At 56.1% G+C, this 21369-nt stretch overlaps 1 protein-coding gene across 1 annotated transcript; it reads right to left on the bottom strand.

Moving 5' to 3' along the window:
- Positions 1 to 625: 625 nt before the first annotated feature.
- On the bottom strand, positions 626 to 20314 carry LOC144721879 (uncharacterized). Its single transcript, XM_078599807.1, has 9 exons — positions 20143 to 20314; positions 17743 to 17808; positions 16589 to 16787; positions 13444 to 13526; positions 10816 to 11050; positions 9531 to 9724; positions 8128 to 8321; positions 7630 to 7792; positions 626 to 2726 (listed from the first exon to the last, which is right to left on the bottom strand). Exons 2-9 carry the CDS (start codon positions 17797 to 17799, stop codon positions 2472 to 2474), a joined length of 1380 nt encoding a protein of 459 aa, XP_078455933.1. The 5' UTR covers positions 17800 to 17808; positions 20143 to 20314; the 3' UTR covers positions 626 to 2471.
- Between the last annotated feature and the right edge of the window lie 1055 nt (positions 20315 to 21369).

The following is a 21369-nucleotide window of genomic DNA, read 5'->3' as shown; positions in this document are numbered from 1 at the left end:
CTAGCAATGGTTAAGCTGGGTGAGTGTACTGGCAGTCTATAATGTAGACTGTAGCCTGGATCTTAACCTCGGTGAGCGTACTGACAGTCTATAATGTAGATTGTAGCCTGGTTATTAAGCTGAGTGAGTGTACTGGCAGTCTATAATGTAGACTGTAGCTTGGTCATGTCGACGCGACATTGATCTCGGTAGCAGAGCGCATGGGGAAATGCAGCGTCGCTCGTGTGGATCGGAGGTGTTCTGAAGCAATTCAGATGCCCTCCTCCGCGGGTGGCGCAATTCTTTCCGAGGTGTCTGAATGGCTTCTCCGTCCGGTCCATGCGGGGTCGCTGGTGGCACGGCGGGGATGAAATTGGTGTAAATCGCTGACATGAATGTGGGTAGCGCCACTTTGAGGAATCGGTGATGTTTTTTTTTTCCTGTGGATATCCTGATCCACGCCATAATAATGTGGAGTGTCCACCATCATAGCACATAGGTGGCAACCACGTTTAACTCGCAATGATTGAATGAGTTGTTATGCACTTGAGCATGCTGAGAATACGAGGTACATCAACATTATCATCATTGCCAACAACATCATCCCTCCCATATCGCATCCCGAACGAAAAATTCCACCCGCTCCTTGTCATAATAATCATCGCTTTAATGAGTCATCAGCATCACTACGATCCCCATCATAATCCCACCCTGCTCCACGACACGTGCAGTTTCTGATAAAATCATCTTCATCCTCCCCCTCCATCATCATCCTCACCCGCCATTATCATCCGTGATGATGTCATCACCCTGTTGCCTTCCGCCGCGCACCAACACACAACTCGCGCTGGGGACGTCTCGAGTTCATCAAATTCCTCCGATCACAGCGCGCGTTGGCGACTCTCGTATTGCGCGTGTCCGATGTCCTCGTCGTGAATCGTTGAATCTATCTGTGTGGAGTTTGAAGTTACCCCTAGTTTACGATTGGCGGGTTCCCCCCACCCCCACACGAAGCCAAACTCGTGGATTTCTTGGCATGGCCCTCCTGCACAAATGTCTTGAGACTCATCGAGGCCATTTCCACGGCTAGTAAGTCGAGGAGGTTTACTGAATCATGCTGAGCCACAGCGCCCGAAGGCCCGACACGCAGAGCGGCCAGCAACAAGCGTGTAATAGATACGTGCGAGATTGTGGTGATTATTGAATTAGGCTCAAAATAATCTCAACTCGGTGGCTGCCGAGTGCAGAAAAAGCTGAATCGGCAGAATTAAATTTGCATTCACAGAAAGCGTTCATTGGTGAGGGATTCGAACCTCGGATCGATGGCGAATTAATCGATTATTAGTTCACGGCGCAGAGGTCCACATCCCATCGCGAGCGTGTTAGCCGTCGATGCGTAACGGAGCGCGCGTGACTGGAGTCGAGTCCGCGTGCCGCCGGGCGCTGGCGCTCCTACAGCGCAAGACTACGACGACGCTGCGTTAGTTTCACGGTAGCGGCGATGATGTTGCTGCTGCTGCTGCTGTTTGTGTGATCCCAATTTGGGTTATGTTTGCAGTGTCATTTTTAGAATTCGGACCGTGACGCCGGCACACAATGGCCTGCGCTAGTCGAGTGGCCGCCACGCGATCGTTAACGTCCGCTGCGAAGGAGACGGCGCGTCGTCGCAGTAGTAGCAGAAGTTGCATCTTGCCGTTAATACAACCGCAGTGTTAACCAGTGCGGCCAGCCGCTTCGAGCCGCAGGAAGCGGCGAACGCGCTGCCGCTGGGCCCGATCACCTCCCCCCCCAAACTATGGCCACCTCCTGCACGTGACTGTTGTAATATTAAGCGACGGTGCAGTCGGTGCACGTGACTAACCACCTCCGGCTGTCCGTGACTACGCGTGGTATGTGTAGGTGATTATATCGCCTCCCACGCAGCGCAGAGCCACCTCGCGGAGTGCAGGGGACTGGCTTCGGCTCCCGAGAGAGAGCGCGGAGAGGAGGGAGAGCCGAGAGAGCAGGGACAGGAGATAGGGCAGAGCGGAGGACAGCCGGGAGAGTGGGGAGAGCAGATCGGAGGGAGGGGAGGAGATGTTGGGTGGATGGGAAGGGGGAAGATGGGAGACCGAGGAAAAGATGGGCAAGGGAGAGGAGGGGAGATGCGAGGAAGAGGAGGCGGGTTGAGGTATTGGAGACGGATCGTGGTGGGGAGAGAAGGATGCGATGTAGGCGAGAGGGGAGGAGAAGCAGGAGAGCGGAAAGGGGATACGCGACAGAGACGACGACGATGGGAAGCACGAGAGGGGAGAGTAAAGACGGGAGGAGATCGTCGTCGAGAGGCGGGAGAGTGGGGGGGAGAGGTACGAGACGGGGTCGGGCAGGCGGAGATGGAGTGAGTTCGCCCAGGAAGGTGACGACTCGGCCAGGGAGAGCACGATCGACGGGAGAGGCAGGCGAAAGGTCAGAGGTCGAGCGGTGGAGGCGAGGAGACCGGACCCAGCTGGGAGTCAGTCGCGGGAGGAGCGCATGAGCATGCGCGTCGGGGAGTCGTAGGACCCCCTCCGGCGCGGGGACCCCTCGGCCCCCTCCACTCGAGGTCCCCACGGCTGCGGCTGCTGCTGCTGGGACTCGGCAAGGGCCGGGAGCTCGGAGTCGCTGAGGCGGGAGACGCGGGACCTGCGGCGGGCGACGCGAGCTTCGCGGGAGGCGAGGGCGAGGCGACGCTCGGGGCTGGTGAGCAGCGAGACGATGAAGCGAGGGAGCTGCGGGAGACACGGGGAGAGGGAGGGGGGGAGGAGGAGACGTGGAGGGGGGGGGTTACAGGGGAGACGCGGGGACGCATCGGGAAGAATTGGGGAAGCACGGCAAGGCACGGGAGAGAGGGCGCGCACGGGGACGCGAGGAAGCGACAAGACACGAGGAGTCACGGACAGGAGACGGGGATGGAGGGGGAGGGGGGATGAGCACACACAGACAAAGATCCCCCGTATAGCCGAAGCAGATTGTTGGGCCAAGTGCCGTTCGCGAGTAGCGCCGATCGAGGCGGGCGCGGCACACGAAGCGGGGCGGGTGGTGGTGGTGGCCAGCACCGCGCCGGGGCAAGCACGCGGGGGAGGCCTCGTGGGCGCTTCAAGTCGGGCCAGGGTCGCAGGTTGGGGTCGCACGACTCGCTCCGAGCGAGGGGTCATCGGAGACGCTCGTCCGGGTGAGCGTGCACTGCTTTAGACGTCCAATATAATTTATAATTATTATTAAGTAATTTAATAATTTACTTCCCCCCCCAACGAAAGCCGCACTGAATCTTCGGATTATTTTTCAGGAGGATGCTGCTGCTGCTACTAAATTGAGGTTTTTATTTTTGAATGTTTTCAGTCGATGAACGACGATGAGTCGTGTTAGTTTATTATTCACGTGGGAGGAGGAGGAAACGCCACCGCCTTGCGCGAAGGGGCAACGCGCTATCCCCGTCAAGACGGAATAAACAGATGGCGATTTATGTATGTTGAACTTCTTTCGCACCGTACGTAGCCAACCGGGCTAATCGGAGGTGCGGGGAAGGACAACAAACTAAACACTTGCTGTACCGCCTTCTCGCGAGCCAGATGTGTGGCTCCTTCGCGACGCCCACGACGGAAGGGAGTTTCACAACATTCATCCGGTGATCCACCAACCCTCGCTACTGCCTCGACAGCGGCGCTGGGTTACAGGCAGCCACGTGCAGCCGCGTAGCCACCACCACCACCTCCTCCACCACTACCCGGCGACGTAACAGTCGGTGTGAACGCGTCGGGAGTGAGTGTATTGCAGGTTCGAGTCTGGCTCAGGTGAGGCTCTCAGGTGAGGCTCTCAGGTGAGGCTCTCAGGTGAGGCTCTCAGGTGAGGCTCTCAGGTGAGGCTCTCAGGTGAGGCTCTCAGGTGAGGCTCTCAGGTGAGGCTCTCAGGTGAGGCTCTCAGGTGAGGCTCTCAGGTGAGGCTCTCAGGTGAGGCTCTCAGGTGAGGCTCTCAGGTGAGGCTCTCAGGTGAGGCTCTCAGGTGAGGCTCTCAGGTGAGGCTCTCAGGTGAGGCTCTCAAGCGTGTCGTGATTGATTGACAGAGGAACGACCGAGCGAATCTCTCTGCGTCATCATCGCTCATCCATCACCCCGTGAAACTCACTCCGTGGATCCCGAGTGTGACATTCAACCCGGGTTCCTACCCACTGCACACACTCGGGACCCCCTGCGCACACACGGGACCCCCTCGCGGAGTAAGAGAGACAGGTGCGAGAGATGCGTTTTGCAAGCGGGGGGTTTATTCTGACAGAAGGAGCAGCGCCCCCCCCCTTCCCCCGCCGCCCCCCCGTGCGAACCCACAGCACAGACATCACCAGGAGGGGGTGTCACGTGGTGAGGGGCATCGGCGTTGATTACACGCGGGGGTGCTGATTTGTATTGATGACACGAGCTGGTGGTGGGTATGCTGATTTGTATTGATGACACGAGCTGGTGGTGGGTATGGTGATTTGTATTGATTACACGAGCTGGTGGTGGGTATGGTGATTTGTATTGATGACACGAGCTGGTGGTGGGTATGGTGATTTGTATTGATTTCACGAGTTGGTGGTGGCTATGGTGATTTGTATTGATTACACGAGCTGGTGGTGGGTATGGTGATTTGGATTGATTTCACGAGCTGGTGGTGGGTATGGTGATTTGTATTGATTACACGAGCTGGTGGTGGGTATGGTGATTTGGATTGATTTCACGAGCTGGTGGTGGGTATGGTGATTTGGATTGATTTCACGAGCTGGTGGTGGGTATGGTGATTTGGATTGATTTCACGAGCTGGTGGTGGCTATGGTGATTTGTATTGATTACACGAGCTGGTGGTGGGTATGGTGATTTGGATTGATTTCACGAGCTGGTGGTGGGTATGGTGATTTGGATTGATTTCACGAGCTGGTGGTGGGTATGGTGATTTGGATTGATTTCACGAGTTGGTGGTGGGTATGGTGATTTGGATTGATTTCACGAGCTGGTGGTGGGTATGGTGATTTGGATTGATTTCACGAGCTGGTGGTGGGTATGGTGATTTGGATTGATTTCACGAGCTGGTGGTGGGTATGGTGATTTGGATTGATTTCACGAGTTGGTGGTGGGTATGGTGATTTGGATTGATTTCACGAGTTGGTGGTGGGTATGGTGATTTGGATTGATTTCACGAGCTGGTGGTGGGTATGGTGATTTGGATTGATTTCACGAGCTGGTGGTGGGTATGGTGATTTGGATTGATTTCACGAGCTGGTGGTGGGTATGGTGATTTGGATTGATGACACGAGCTGGTGGTGGGTATGGTGATTTGGATTGATTTCACGAGTTGGTGGTGGGTATGGTGATTTGGATTGATTTCACGAGCTGGTGGTGGGTATGGTGATTTGGATTGATTTCACGAGTTGGTGGTGGGTATGGTGATTTGGATTGATTTCACGAGCTGGTGGTGGGTATGGTGATTTGGATTGATTTCACGAGCTGGTGGTGGGTATGGTGATTTGGATTGATTTCACGAGTTGGTGGTGGGTATGGTGATTTGTATTGATGACACGAGCTGGTGGTGGGTATGGTGATTTGTATTGATGACACGAGGTGGTGGTGGGTATGGTGATTTGTATTGATGACACGAGCTGGTGGTGGGTATGGTGATTTGTATTGATTACACGAGTTGGTGGTGGGTATGGTGATTTGTATTGATGACACGAGCTGGTGGTGGGTATGGTGATTTGTATTGATTTCACGAGGTGGTGGTGGGTATGGTGATTTGTATTGATTACACGAGCTGGTGGTGGGTATGGTGATTTGTATTGATTACACGAGGTGGTGGTGGGTATGGTGATTTGTATTGATGACACGAGGTGGTGGTGGGTATGGTGATTTGGATTGATGACACGAGGTGGTGGTGGGTATGGTGATTTGTATTGATGACACGATCTGGTGGTGGGTATGGTGATTTGTATTGATGACACGATCTGGTGGTGGGTATGGTGATTTGTATTGATGACACGATCTGGTGGTGGGTATGGTGATTTGTATTGATGACACGAGCTGGTGGTGGGTATGGTGATTTGTATTGATTACACGAGCTGGTGGTGGGTATGGTGATTTGTATTGATTACACGAGCTGGTGGTGGGTATGGTGATTTGTATTGATTACACGAGCTGGTGGTGGGTATGGTGATTTGTATTGATGACACGATCTGGTGGTGGGTATGGTGATTTGTATTGATGACACGATCTGGTGGTGGGTATGGTGATTTGTATTGATGACACGAGCTGGTGGTGGGTATGGTGATTTGTATTGATTACACGAGCTGGTGGTGGGTATGGTGATTTGGATTGATTTCACGATCTGGTGGTGGATATGGTGATTTGCATTGATTAGATACAGTGGTGGTAGCCTTAGCGATAATTAGAACCTAGTTATTGATAATTATATGACTAATTATCGTGTGTTATGATTGTCATTAGCTCTTGATTACAAATGATAACGATTATGACGATGCTGCTGCTGATGGTGCTCTGTTTATACTGCACCAAACTATTAGAACGTAACTATTAAACTGTTTTATTTTACCAGGTAAGGCCCACTGAGCTGTGTAGCTCTTTCTCAGAAGCGACCTGGACATTATTTTACGGCTCAAAGAAGCGGCTTATCACGTGGACATGTATCGCAGCCAAATACTCTGAACGCGTGATGTCGATCTCGATGTGGAGGGAAAAATCCGGAGGACCCGGAGAAAAATCCACGCACCCGCGGGGGCAGAGACACACCGCAAACTTCAAATATACAGCAGGCGTCAGGGTTGTATACCAGGCAATGCAGTTAACATCCAGGCTGACATCCATTCCAACAAGGAAGAACATTCGTGCGTACGCATGGATTCTGCCGCATAAGTGCTTTCCAACAGGCCTCTTATTCTGCCCGCCCGCCCGCCCGCCCCCCTATGGAAGTTTTAGATTTAACGGTGGCACACGGGGGGGGGGGGGCGGCAGAGTGGAGCTGATTTCCAGATCGAGACGTGGAGGGACAGCTCATTTTGTTACAAGTTCACACCGGGTCACCTTTACGACTGTCAACGCGACGCCGCATCCACACACCCCCCTCCCCTTCTGCCCGCCCCTCAGCCCCCCCCCCCCCCCCATGTCATCACGGATGGAACACCAAACTTAAAAACGTAGCTTTTTTTTTTACCAGATCAGGTCCACTCAAATGTTTTTCAGAAGTGACCTGGCCACAAAGTAGCTCATCACCATCACGTGGACATTTATACCAGCAGCCAAATACTCTAAAACGCGTGATGTTGATTCTAAAATGTGGAGAGGAAAACCGGAAGACCCGGAGAAAAATCCACACGACCACGGGGAGAGATGCAAACTCCAAATATACAACAGGCGACAGGGTCGGGATCCGGCCCACGACCTCCTGCACACCAGGCGAGGTAGTTAACATCTCCTAGCCACCGCTGTCGCCGGCGCACCCTCTGGTCTAGAAGGTGTTTGCCCTGAAACGTCTGCGCATGGCGATGTCTCGCTCCATGGCGCGCTCCCACGAGGCGAGCGCTTGGCTCTCGCCTCCTCCGGGCGCCTCCCCGCGACTCCCCGCGGCGTTGCGCAGCCCGAACTGCGGACCTACCAGCCAGCTGAGCGGGGTGTTGTGCACCAGGTGCTCGGGGATGGTGATCGCCAGGCGGCGGGCGACGCGCGCGGCGCCCATGCCGGCACCCAAGGCGCCCCGCGTCGCGCCCCACGCGATCCCGGCGCCGCGCAGCCAAACGCGCGCCACGCGCATCGACACCCTGCGGGCGGGGGGGGAGGCACGGGGCAGAGACGCAAGGGGGGAGCGTGAGTGAGGTACGTGGGGCAAGTTGTTGTGGGGGTCAGCTCGCGTGAATATAAATGTGCCGTTGAACCCGCCACCACCCGGCACAGGCAATTAGTCAGGTTTGTCACGTGACAGTTGTAACTGATGGGCACGTTTTGTATTACGCTCCCCACCCTCCTTAGTGGCCCCCCCCACCCTCCTTAGTGACCCCCCCACCCTCCTGAGTGCCCCCCACCCTCCTTAGTGGCCCCCACCCTTCTTAGTGCCCCCCACCCTCCTGAGTGCCCCCCACCCCCACTGCTGACTGACCTGACAGTCGCCATCTGAACTCGCAGGGCCATGCGGGGAATGGCCACGGAGATGCCCAGCACCACCTTGGAGGCGTTGAAGGTCTTGACGGTGGCAATCAGCCAGACCCCCGCGGCCCCCTTCGCCACGCCGAGCGCCGCCTGCAGGACCCCCACGGCGCGGCGAGACACCAGCCACACCCCGCGGTCCGGGTGCTGCGGTCCGGGGTGGGAGAGGGTGGAGAGAGCCAAGGTGGCTGTTGTGAAACACTTCTCTCGGGCGATGCTACTGCTGAATTGCACGTGCGGTGAGCCTCGTTCGCACCGTACGTAGCCGACCGTGCCCATCGAAGGTGCGGGGGAAGGACAACAAACTGAACACAAGAAGCAGTTCTAAAGAAATGAGTTTTCAATCTCGATTATTTCAAATTTCATGGCTCCAGCGGCTTCCTAATATCGTAAGGAAGACCGTTGCAAGTGGTGCACAAGCACATTTAACAAATTCTGGATTTGAAGTTTTCGTGACTGCAAGGATCCATACTCTTTAGTTCTTTCGGTAAAGTCACGTAGTTGAAAATAAATGACGGAAGCTTGTGTTGCCTCCGAAACGTCGTAATTTAATTGAGTTATTTGTATTCTTTATTTTTATTCTTATTTTCATTTATTATTTTTCACCTACAGTACGTGACTTTACCGAAAGAACCAAAGAGTATGCACAGTTAACAACTCAACACTTCCCGTGCCAATAGCACAGTGGCCTTCAAAGGACAATATACGAGGCGACGTTTCGGGCAATAGCCCTTCGCAGCGCATTATGAACCGAGCACGGCAGGGTGGCGGTGGTAGTGGATGCGGTGGTGCGCACCCGTGATGCGGCGCGTTGGTGGATCATGCAGCGATATCCCAATGTAGCCGAACCCTGTGCACGTGTACCCGTTTGTATGTATCGTGTGGGGAACTGGTCCTGGGCCTCCCCTAGGACGACTCGGCCTGAAACGAGAATCCGGTGTGGTGTGTGCCGCACTTGCCCCAGCATCCTTGTGTGGGCTACACGGGTGAGCTTTGTCTTTGTTGTCTACGCATGTAACAAAGACAAAGATCCCCCATATTGCCTGAACACACTGTAGGAGCAAGTGCTGTTTGCGAGCACCTATGAAGGCCGGCACGGCACACGAGAGGGTGGGTGGGCAACACCACGCCCGGCCGCCTTTGTCTCCCCAGCGGCGATCTTTACACACCGCACCAGGTACTCAATTTGAGACTGAGTCGACCTAGCGGAGACCCGGGACCGTTTCAGATAATCGTCACTGGGTGTTGGTCGTGAGCGGGAATCGAACCCGGGTCGCCAGGTTCGTAGCGCGGCGCTCTAACCGCTACACTCGCACGCGCAACGCACACACGCGCACGACACGCACGCGCACGTACCAGCCCCAGGGACGTGAGCAGCGCGCGAGGCGCGCGCGCGCCCCGCACGACGAGGGCGCGCGCGCGCCGCGAGCCGCGCCGCGCCACCCGCGTGAGCAGCACCGCGGCGCGCACCCCGAGCCCCGCCTCCTGCCGCGGGGGCGGCGCCGCTCCCTCCTCCTGGCCCCCCCCTGAGTCATCCACCCCGTCCTTCCCTGGGAACGGAATGACGCGCGGGGGAAGGGGGGAGATGAGGAAGGAGACTCCAATTACGACGGTGATGGACGCATCTCCACATGCCGCCGAATGCGACAAGTAACCAACCCCCATCCCAGGCCCCCTTACACACACAGATACATGCTGCCAGCAGTCACGTGATGGTGGACTAAGCACCGTGACTGGCCGTGCAAATGGTCGTGATCGATCTGAGTTGGTTGTGATGAACCAACCCCCTCTTCAGCCCCCTCCCCTCTCTCCACCATCACCCCTCCCCCCCCTCCACCATCACCCACTCCCCTCCCTCCACCATCACCCCCTCCCCTCCCTCCACCATCACCCCCTCCCCTCCCTGCACCATCACCCCCTCCTCTCTCTCCACCATCACCCCCTCCCCTCCCTCCACCATCACCCCCTCCCCTCCCTGCACCATCACCCCCTCCCCTCCCTCCACCATCACCCCCTCCCCTCTCTCCACCATCACCCCCTCCCCTCTCTCCACCATCACCCCCTCCCCTCTCTCCACCATCACCCCCCTCCCCTCTCTCCACCATCACCCCCTCCCCTCCCTGCACCATCACCCCCCTCCCCTCTCTCCACCATCACCCCCTCCCCTCTCTCCACCATCACCCACTCCCCTTCCTCCACCATCACCCCCTCCCCTCCCCTCCTTGCACCATCACCCCCCTCCCCTCCCTCCACCATCACCCCCCTCCCCTCTCTCCACCATCACCCCCTCCCTCCACCATCACCCCCTCCCCTCCCTGCACCATCACTCCCTCCCCTCCCTCCACCATCACCCCCTCCCCCCCCCCTCCACCATCACCCCCTCCCCTCTCTCCACCATCACCCCCTCCCCTCCCTCCACCATCACCCCCTCCCCTCCCCTCCTTGCACCATCACCCCCTCCCCTCCCTGCACCATCACTCCCTCCCCTCCCTCCACCATCACCCCCCTCCCCTCCCTCCACCATCACCCCCTCCCCTCCCCTCCTTGCACCATCACCCCCTCCCCTCCCTGCACCATCACCCCCTCCCCTCCCTGCACCATCACCTCCTCCATTCCCCCACCACCCCCGTTCCCCCTTCACCTGTCCGCCTCTCAATGGCGCGGCTGCTGCTGCTGCTCGCGTCGGCTTCCTCCTCGTCGCCCGTGTCGGGGAGGTAGCACTCGAGCGCCATCTCCGCACGGCTCAGCGTGAGTTCCACGACCGCGTGCGCTACTTCGCCCACCTTGGTGCTCATCAGCGCGCTCAGGCCCGCCGTGGCGAGGCCGCGCGCCGACTCCACGGCCACGGAGCCCGCGTCCATGGCGCGTGCCATTACCTTTGGGAGGGGGGTGGGGGGAGATGGGACGATGGGGAGATGGGAGGAGATGGAGAGGTAGGTGGAGATGGGAGATGGGGAGGTATGTGGAGATGGGAGGAGATGGGGAGGTATGTGGAGATGGGAGATGGGAGGAGATGGGGAGGTATGTGGAGATGGGAGGAGATGGGAAGGTAGGTGGAGATGGGTGGAGGAGATTGAGAGAGGAGTGAGGCAGAAGGTTGGTGGAGAGAAAGGACATGAGAATTGTCAGCTGAGGACCAGTCGAAGTAGGTCAGTTTAACTCTAGTAGTAGTAGTAGCAGTACTCGTGTGTCACTGGAGTAAGGGTATCACTCAGTGCCTTGATAGAGAACAAACTCATTGGCGATACTGCTGCTACATTGGCAGTGGCGCACAAATAACAGCAGGCCCCAACACATTCCTCACTCAAGATGGAAACATAAAAAAAGCAAAAATATACAACAGGTGACATTTCGGACAATGACCCTTCTGAATAGCCCTGATGCGCTATGAATAAGCGCCATTGCCCGAAACGTCGCCTCTTACATGTTTGTCATTTTGAAGCAAAGATCCCCCGCGTAGCCTTTCACAGACTGTTGGGAAAGTGCTGTTAGCGAACACCTATGAGGGCCGGCGGGACGGCACGCGGGGGGCTGGGTGGCCAGCACCACACCCGGCCGCCTTTGTCTCCCCAATGCCGATGTTTACACACCGCACCAGGTACTCATTTGAGGCCGAGTCTACCTAGGGGAGGCCCAGGACCGGTTTCAGATAATCGTCACAAGTGTTGGCCATGGGCGGGAATCGAACTCGGGTCGCCGGGTTCGTAGCGCTAACTGCTCCACTACCTATTTAAGGTCGCACACAAACACACACACGGGGGGGGGGGGGGGAGACACGGGGGGGGGGGAGACACGGGGGGGGGGGAGACACGGGGGGGGGGGGGCTCTTGTCGGCTCGGCTCGGTGGAGGCGCTGCCCAGGTTGTTGCCGCCGCGCAACCATCGACGGATCGAGGAGGGACGTCGCATCGACAAGACGGGCGACTTCTTCATCTCAACGGGATCTATAGTAGCGCCTTGGTTAAGACGCTGGGTTAAGGCGCTAACGCGAACCCCGTCGCAACGAATTAACGACGGCGCTACGTGCGAATGTCATTGTGGAGATGAGGTGAATGAAATCAGATGAGAGGAAGCAATGGGGGCACATCTATGAATTCGGTGAAAGCGAAATTGATGAGAGTAGATCATGATGATGATGAATGAAGAGGGAACAGTGGGGGTTATTAAGGGGGTCGTGGGGTGGGCTAGGGAAGAAACACATTCCTGCGGAGGGAGCTGGTAGGAACGTTGGGTTGCTCGGTCAATGGCCAGGGTCAACGTGGTGTATTCCGCAAATATGCCCGACTGTGAGGGCGGGCACAAGCCGGCGTGAGTAGGTTAAACGTTGAGTTTTATAAGGGCACCACGGGGTGGCCAGCCCCTCCCCACCCAGCCCCACCTCTCCCACCCCCCACCCAGCCCCACCCGGCCCCTCCCCACCAAGCCCCTCCCCACCCAGCCCCACCCTCCCCACCCAGCCCCTCCCCACCCTCCCCTCCCCACCCAGCCCCTCCCTCCCCACCCAGCCCCTCCCTGCACGACGGACGGACGGACACAATAATCCCCTGCGGGCTGGTGTAACCAGGAGGTTCCTACCAGTATAAGTGAGGTTTGAGTGAGGAGCGGAAACTTGTGACTTGGACATTGCACGGACATGGTCGGACGGGGTCTATGGACGAGACTCGGGACGGCATGACAGCCAAATTGATGTTAACTACCTCGCCTGGTATACAGGAGGGCTTGGGTTCGATCCAGACCCTGACGATGCCTGCTGTCTTTGGAGTTTGCGTGTCTCTCTCCCTGTGGTCGCGTGGATTTTTCTCCGGGTCCTCCAGTTTCTCCCCCTCCACGTTGAGAAAAACGCGTTTATAGTATTTGCTTGCTATACATTTCCACATGATAAGCCATTTTTTTGAGTTATCATCTGCGGCCAGGTGGCTTCTGAAAAAAAAGAGCCACATAGCTCAGTGGGCCTTACGAGGTCAAATATAAAATAGATGGTAGCAGCGGTGGATAGTGACGGCGCGGTGAAAGCCTTCATCCAGCAGTAGATAGACAATGGCTGAGAATGATGAATGGGATCGCCCACGCCACTTGCCCAGCCCCTCCCCCCGCCCCCCATCCTCCGTCCCCCCGCCCCTCGTCCCATTCCCCATCACCCCCCGCCCCTCACCCCCCGCCCCCTCCACCCTGCCCCCTCCCCTCGCCCCTTCCCCCTCCCCCCCGACCCTCGGCCCATTCGCCCTCCCCCCGCCCCTCATCCCCTCCCCCCGCCCCCCCGCCCCCCTCACCTTGTCAGGAGTCTGGTGCAGCATGGGCACGCGCTCCTCGATGGCGTCCAGGCCCAGGCACGCGATGTCATTGGCGAAGGCGACTGCGGCGCGGTGCGTCGTGATTGGCGGGATGAGTCGGGGGTGTTGGGGGAGGGTGCAGCAGTGAGAAAGATCGGAATCGGAGTGTTTATTTAGACACTGGAGGAATCCGACGAGCTATAAAGCTCTTCTTCACAGATGCCCATTAGGTTGAAACGGTCACACTTGCCAAGAAGGCATCTCCGCTGGGAAAGAGGAGATGCATACGTGCATACAATAACCCAATTCTCAAAGTGGTAAACATGTTATCTGCATAGAAAGAGGAACACGATTATAAGTCGACCCCACAACGCGGATTTAAACTTGTGACCTGCAGATTGCAAAACGGGGTTGGCAATAATCAGGCGCGTGCAGCGCGTCCCGACATAAATTGCATTTGACTGGACGGGTAACGGAATACCCAAGCGGACAATATGCCTCCCTCGCGTATCAGTTCCTCCATCGTGAACGTCGTGTTTTGTTTCTCGACTCATCCCATCAGCCACACGCGGCCTTCCTTCTCGTAGAGCAAAATCTCCGCAGCAATTGGTTCAACACGAGCAACACTCAGCAGAGCTGGGTCTGCTTGGACCAATAGATTGGTTGGAAGGAACTGGATTTATGTTTTTCTTTATATTCAGCTATTTAAAAAAATCATTTTACCAGATAAGGCGCACTGATCTATGTAGCTCTTTTTTCAGAAGCGACCTGGCCACAAATGATAGCTTAACGAAGTGGCTTATCAAGTGGACATTTATAGCAGCCAAATACTGGAAACGCGTGGTGTTATTGATTCTAAATGTGGAAGGGACAAAACGGAGGACCCCGGAGAAAAATCCCCACGACCACGAGGAGAGAGACACCGCAAACTCGAAATATACAGCAGCAGACGTCAGGGTCGGGATTGAACCCATGTCCTCCTGTATACCAGGCGAGGTGGTTAACATCTCGCCACCGCGGCTCACATATATGCGCATATAATAGACGTTTCGGACAATGGCCCTTCTTCACGGCACATAATGAGGGACCAGAGAAGTATGGTGAATAAAGAGAAGGGCACCATTGACCAAAACGTCTATTTTATAAAGAGCACGTTGCCTTATGAGGATGGAGACGAAGGGGAGGATAAGCAACTTGGAGGTAGCGAATATGATGAGGAGGAGGTAGTGATGGGTGGGACACGTGTGACATCTGTACGGGTATTGTTGTTTTATATTTGCATCAACAACATCAACATTGGTGATCAGAAACTTCATCCAAAACAAATCCCCGGCACGTTCAATCCATGTCACCCCTCCGTCTACCCACAACAAAAGACAAAGATCCCCCGTGTAGCCTAAACAGACTGTAGGGGCAAGCGCTGTTAGCGAGCGCCTATGAAGGCTGGAACGGTACACGAGAGGGTGGGTGGCCAGCACCACGCCAGGCCTCCTTTGTTTTTACACATCGCACCAAGTTCTCAATTGAGGCTGAGTCGACCTAGGGGAAGGCCTAGGACCGGTTCAGATAATCGTCACCGGTGTTGGTGGCCTTGAGCAGGAATTGAACTCGGATCGCCGGGTTCGTAGTGCAGCGCGCTAACTGCTACGCCACCGCTCCCCACACAATGCAGGCTCCCTCGTGCTACTGGTTCGAGACTCGCGTGCCTGGCTCGAGACTCAGGGGCTCGTCTTTCCAGCTCGTCAGCTGCCAGCTCGACACGGGTGCCCCCCCCCCTCCCCCCCTACAACATTCCACCACACGTGGCGTGGTGGAGATTGAGGGGCGCGTTTATTGAATTAAAAAATAATCACAAACAGCGCCGCCGCCTCACCCCACTTTCGTAACCGGGTCAAACGGTGGTCGTGGTGGAGTTGGGGCGGCGGTGGGGGTGGTGGTGGAGTTGGAGTAGCGGTGGTGGAGTTGGGGTAGCGGTGCAGTTGAGGTGGTGGTGGAGTTTGGGTGGTGGTGGAGTTGGGGTGGTGGTGGAGTTGGGGTGGTGGTGGAGTTGGGGTGGCGGTGGTGGGATCGTAGTGGTGGTGGTGGAGTTGGGGTGGTGGTGGAGTTGGGATGGTGGTGGAGTTGGGATGGTGGTGGAGTTGGGGTGATGGTGAAGTTGGGGTGGTGGTGGAGTTGGGATGGTGGTGGCATTGGGGTGGCGGTGGTGGAGTTGGGATGGTGGTGCAGTTGGGGTGGTGGTGGAGTTGGGGTGATGGTGGAGTTGGCATCGTGGTGGTGGAGTTTGGGTGGTGGTGGAGTTGGGTAATGGTGAAGTTGGGGTGGCGGTGGTGGGGTCGTAGTGGTGGTGGTGGAGTTGGGGTGGTGGTGGAGTTGGCATCGTGGTGGGGGTGGTGGTGGTGGCGTTGAGGGTGGGGGTGGCGCAGGATCCCCTTTGTCTCCCTGTGACCCCTGTGTTCCACTTGCGTGCCCCCCTGACTCCCTCTGTGTACCCCCCTGGTGTGGGGGGGCGCGCTCACCCCTCTGTGCCGCCACGTGCCTCTGATGCAGCTGTCACATGACGCCGCGAGACCCCCTGTACCCCCCCCCCCGTGCTGAGACCCCTCCACTCACTTTAGAACGCCCCCTCCCCCAGAAGAACCTCTAACTCATCCCCAGCAGACCCCTCGGTCTACCGTGTGCCCCTTGGTCACCAACTTGCCGTGCCGCGAGTTCTCCAGTTAGCATCGCGGTCCACCACATTCGGAGACCCCCTCCCCCACCTTGCCCCCCACAGTTAGAAAGGACCCCCCCCCCCCCTCTCCCCCACTATCCCGCACCCCCGAGATGCCGGCCGGTGTCCAATGTGAACCCACTCCGCCCAAACATCGAGACCAACCTCCGCCGGCCGCCACGGTCACAGAGGACGCCTGATAATCGACTGTCCCCCCCACTCCACCCCCCCTACTTCTGCGGTATCCTCGGCACTCTCTGCGGGTATCGCGGTACTCGTCCTGAGACCCCTTGACTCGATCCAGAACCCCTGCTGCCAGGATCTGGATTCCCCACGGCACTCATGCTGGCTTACCCCGGCACTCGCATTGAGCATGCCAGTGCTCTGTGTGGGTTGCCGCCGGGTGCTCGGTGTGGGGCACGGCCGGGTACTCACGCTGGGACTCGAGGAGGGAGGCGAGCGGCCTCCCGGTGCGCTTCGCGAGGGCCGCGACCCCGCGGAGCCACAGCTCGGCAAGGCCGCAGAGCGCGGAGAGGGCACGGTTCCTCCGCTTGGCGTCCCCGTACGCGTCCCACGCCACGCGCGAGCCCAGCTCCACCAGGGGCAGCTGGGACACGCGGGTCAGCGCGTCCCCCTACACGCAGAGGGGTACACGGAGGGAGAGGGTGCACACGGAGGAGGTACACGCTGAGAGGGGGACATTGTCGCGGCGGCCGCAGGTAGACGAAGGGGGTCCAGCGGCACGCGCGACCCCGGCTCCACCAGGGGCGGTCAGGACACGCGGGTCAGCGCGTTCCTTTGCACGCAGAGGGGGTACGCGGAGGGTCGTAGAGGGGTCGCAGGGGGTCAACGTCATCGTCGTCACCGGTGCTGGCCGATGCACGCGTGGGTGTCGCAGGGGACTCGGACACTGGGGTCAGCGGGGAGCACACGGACGGGGCTGACGAGGGGACACGCGCCAGGGGTACCCCGTGGGGTGTACGAAGGGACAGGAGACACGCGACGGGGGAAGACGGGGACCCGGCAGCGGGGTCGCCAAGGGGGTTAGCCAGGGACTTGGGCATCGATTTCATGAATGATAATTATGGATTATGAACGTTCCTGGATTATAACTATATATGTTTTTTCATGACAAATTATGTTATGATTGCGATGATGAATATTGAATCGTGATGATGATTCTTATTTAATGATGACAATTGATGATGGTGAGATTAATGTTGGTGATGATGATGGTGGGATTAATGTTGGTGATGTTGGTGATGATGATGGTGGGGTTAATGTTGGTGATGTTGGTGATGATGGTGGAATTAATGTTTGTTGATGATGGTGATGATGGTGGTGGGATTAATGTTGGTGATGATGATGGTGGGATTAATGTTGATGATGTTGGTGATGATGATGGTGGGATTAAGGTTGGTGATGATGATGGTGGGATTAATGTTGGTAATGTTGGTGATGATGGTGGAATTAATGTTGGTGATGTTGGTGATGATGGTGGAATGAATGTTGGCGACGGTGATGATGATGGTGTTGGTGGGATTAATGTTGGAGATGTTGGTGATGATGGTGGTGGTGGTGGGATTTACCTTCGGCTTAAAAGCTTCCTCCGCCGGCATCACCGCTCCTTCCGTGCTCGACTCCATGTACACCTTCTGCGAAGCGCGACACAGAGAGAGAGAGAGGAGAGAGAGAGAAGAGAGAGAGGAGAGATAAAGGTGGATGTTTGGAGGGAGCGAGGGGGGTAGGAGTGGGTTGGTGAACAACGATGTTGAGAGAGTCTGAGATGGGTGAGGAGCGGGTGAGGAGCACCCGCTGTGAAGAAGGACCATTGCCCGAAACGTCACCTAATATATTTATTTTTTCCTCTAAGACGCACACACACATTGTTGTTGTTGACGAATGGTATATATCTGCTGCTGCTGTTGTTGTTGTTTGTGCACGACTGCCGACGCAGCAGCAACAGCAAAGTTGGGAGGCACGGGGACACTACCGGGAGGCACGGCGAGGGAAGGTGTACCCTGGTTGTGTACCCTGTGGTGTACCCTGGTTGTGTACCCTATGGGGTACCCTGTCGTGTGCCCTGGTTGTGTACCTACAGACGGGTGTTGAACGCAGACAGGGATCAAAGTGATGGATTCCAGAGGTGGGCGACAGCGCGGTGGATGCTGGAGCGCGGTTGGAAGGGTGGACTTGACATTGTGTCAGAAACACATTGGGATGTGTCCAGAGAATAAAGCGTTGAATCAAAATCAGCAGTTTGATATCCGAGTAAATAACCCGTTGAGGTATGACAGCTCTCTTTCGAGGGTGACTCTGCCAGCGGACAGAGTTAATAACCAAGATATAAAATATATACATTTAAAATATATTATGTAAATACAACCAAATTATCTTCCAAAACAATCACTCACATTCGCATTTGAAATTTGTTTCGACCTCAATCGTTTTGGACGTTTAAAAGAGTTACAAAAGCCACGTGGTGGTTTCAAAACGTTTGGGGCAGCAGCAACGCGCATAGAACGCCTTGCTTGTGAACCAAGGTCCGTACGAAATCTGGGAATCGTAAACAAACAATCGGACACCTCGTCGCAGATTTTCTTTTCTCTGTACATGCGGCGTGTGTTTGTTTGTTTGTTTTGGATTTGAATCGGTGCGTAACAACCCTCGACATCGACCCGATGGCTAGGAGGAGACGCCGATAGGTGACGAAAACGGATCGGACGGATCGGATCGGTCGCGCAAAGAGAATGCACGCGCAGAGAAGGAGTGGATGAGACAGACTCGCGCTCGGTTAATTGCAACCGAGAGAGAAATCGAGAGAGAGAAATCGAGAGAGAGCGCGAGAGACGCGCGCACGTGGAGAAACCACACGGCGGCGGTGGGGGGGGGGGGTCAAGACGTCGATCAATGGGACTGCGTGAGGATTTTTGTTGTTGTACGTGGGGTCTCGTGGAGTGGGGCGTGGGTGGCGGCAGGAGACGCCACGCTTAAAGGGGACGCCGACGAGCGGCGGTCGAGACTAACGACGGAGCGGCAGGTAAATAAAGCGAGAATCTATTGTTTTATTTTGCCAGATAAGGCCCCACCGAGCTGTGTAGCTCTTTTTTTCAGAAGCGACCTGGCGATCACAAATGATTGCTCAACGAAGCGGCGTATCGTCGTGTGGGAATTCACAGCAGCCAGATGTTCTAGACGCGTGACGTTCATTCTAAATGTGGAGGGAACAAAACCGGAGGACCCGCAGAAGAATCCACACGACCACCGGGGAGAGGAAGGGACACGCCAGGGTCTGGATAGAACCCACAACCTCCTGTATACCAAGCGAGGGAGTGAACATCTCCGAGCCACCGTGGCGCCCTAATGGAACGGACAGCGTCCGAGAGGACGGACGTCCGCTCCGGAGGAGATGGAGCGAGGATGGAATCAGCTCGCGGTGCAAGCGGCCGCATGGATCGAGCCGCGGAGAGATGGCGACGGCTTTGCGGGGGAAAGGAGGAACGTCATCCAGCAGTGGATGGAACATACCTGGTGGTGATGAAAACGATGTTGATGATGTATGTTGAACTTCCTGCTCGCACCGTACGTAGCCAACCCGTGCTAATCGGAGGTGAGGAGCGGGTGAGTGGTGGAGTCGAATGAGATGTGGTTGTTGGTGATGATTTTGGGATGAATGTTGGTGATGTTGGTGATGATGATGGGATTAATGTTGGTGATGTTGGTGATGATGATGATGGGATTAATGTTGATGATTGTGGTGGTGGGATTAATGTTAGTGATGATTTTGTGGTGATGTTGGGATTAATGTTGGTGATGATTGTGGTGGTGGGATTAATGTTGGTGATGATGATGGGCTTAATGTTGGTGATGTTGGTGATGATGATGATGATGGTGTGATAATAATGTTGGTGATGACGATGGGATTAGTGTGTATAAATACGAACTAAACGAACGATGAGAGATGGTGGAAGTGTTCGCACCGGCCGCACCTCTGTTGGGCTCGCCACCTGGAGACGGGCGACTCTCTCTTCGGGACCCCGCGCAACCCTTCGGCCCCTCCTGCGGTGCTTCCTGACCCCGCCGATGGTGGAGTTCAAAGGGGATCCGTGTCCGTGTGGAACCCGCCGCAGGTCCCCAGCGAAACGGGTCCCCTGTCGCAACGGGGTCTCTATATAGGGGATGGCGTGGTGGGGCGGGGGCGGGGGGAGAGGAGGCGGGGCGGTGAGGGTCACGCGTAGACACACACAAAGACAAAGATCCCCCGTGTAGCCTGTAACAGACTTGGGGCAAGTGCTGTTGGGGGGTAGCGCCTATGAAGGCCGGCACGGCTCACAAGGGGGTGGGTGGCCGCAACCACGCCCAGCCGCCTTTGTCTCCAGAGTGGCGATGTTTACACACCACACCAGGTACTCATTTGCGGCTGGGTCGACCTAGGGGAGGCCCAGGACCGGTGTTGGCCATGAGCGGGAATCGAACTCGTAGAGTTCATAGTGCTGCGCGCTAACTGCTGCACTACCGCTCCCCACGCAGACGCATATAGAGACACGGACACACATAGAGACACGGACACACACACAGTCACACATAGAGACAGAGACACACAGAGAGACACGGACACGCATAGAGACACAGACACAGACACACATAGAGACAGAGACACAGAGATACACATTGAGACACATTGAGATGGGCTCGTATACACAGACACAGATAAATAACAGACACACAGACACACACAGAGACACACATAGAGACGCAGAGACACACACAGACACACATAGAGACACAGAGACACACACAGAGACGCAGAGACACACGCAGAGACACACATAGAGACACAGACACACATAGAGACACGGACACAGACACACATAGAGACAGAGACACAGAGATACACATTGAGACACATAGAGACGGGCTCGTATACACACAGACGCAGATAAATAACAGACACACATAGAGACACGGACACACACGCAGAGACACACATAGAGACACAGACACACATAGAGACACGGACACAGGCACACATAGAGACAGAGACACAGAGATACACATTGAGACCAGTGGCGGCTCCTGCAAAATCTCTCAGGGGGGGCAAATGTCTGGATGATTGATAAGGATAAGGTCCACCCATGCAATGAATAAATTAACAGCTTAAGCATGTAAAGGCAACTTCACTTCTTTAATATTAATGAAAAATAAAGTGACTCTTA

The sequence above is a fragment of the Lampetra planeri genome, chromosome 13 (genome assembly GCF_965212315.1).
Source record: "Lampetra planeri chromosome 13, kcLamPlan1.2.h2, whole genome shotgun sequence".
Lineage (NCBI taxonomy): Eukaryota > Metazoa > Chordata > Hyperoartia > Petromyzontiformes > Petromyzontidae > Lampetra > Lampetra planeri.
This window is presented reverse-complemented; position numbering and strand designations above follow the sequence as displayed.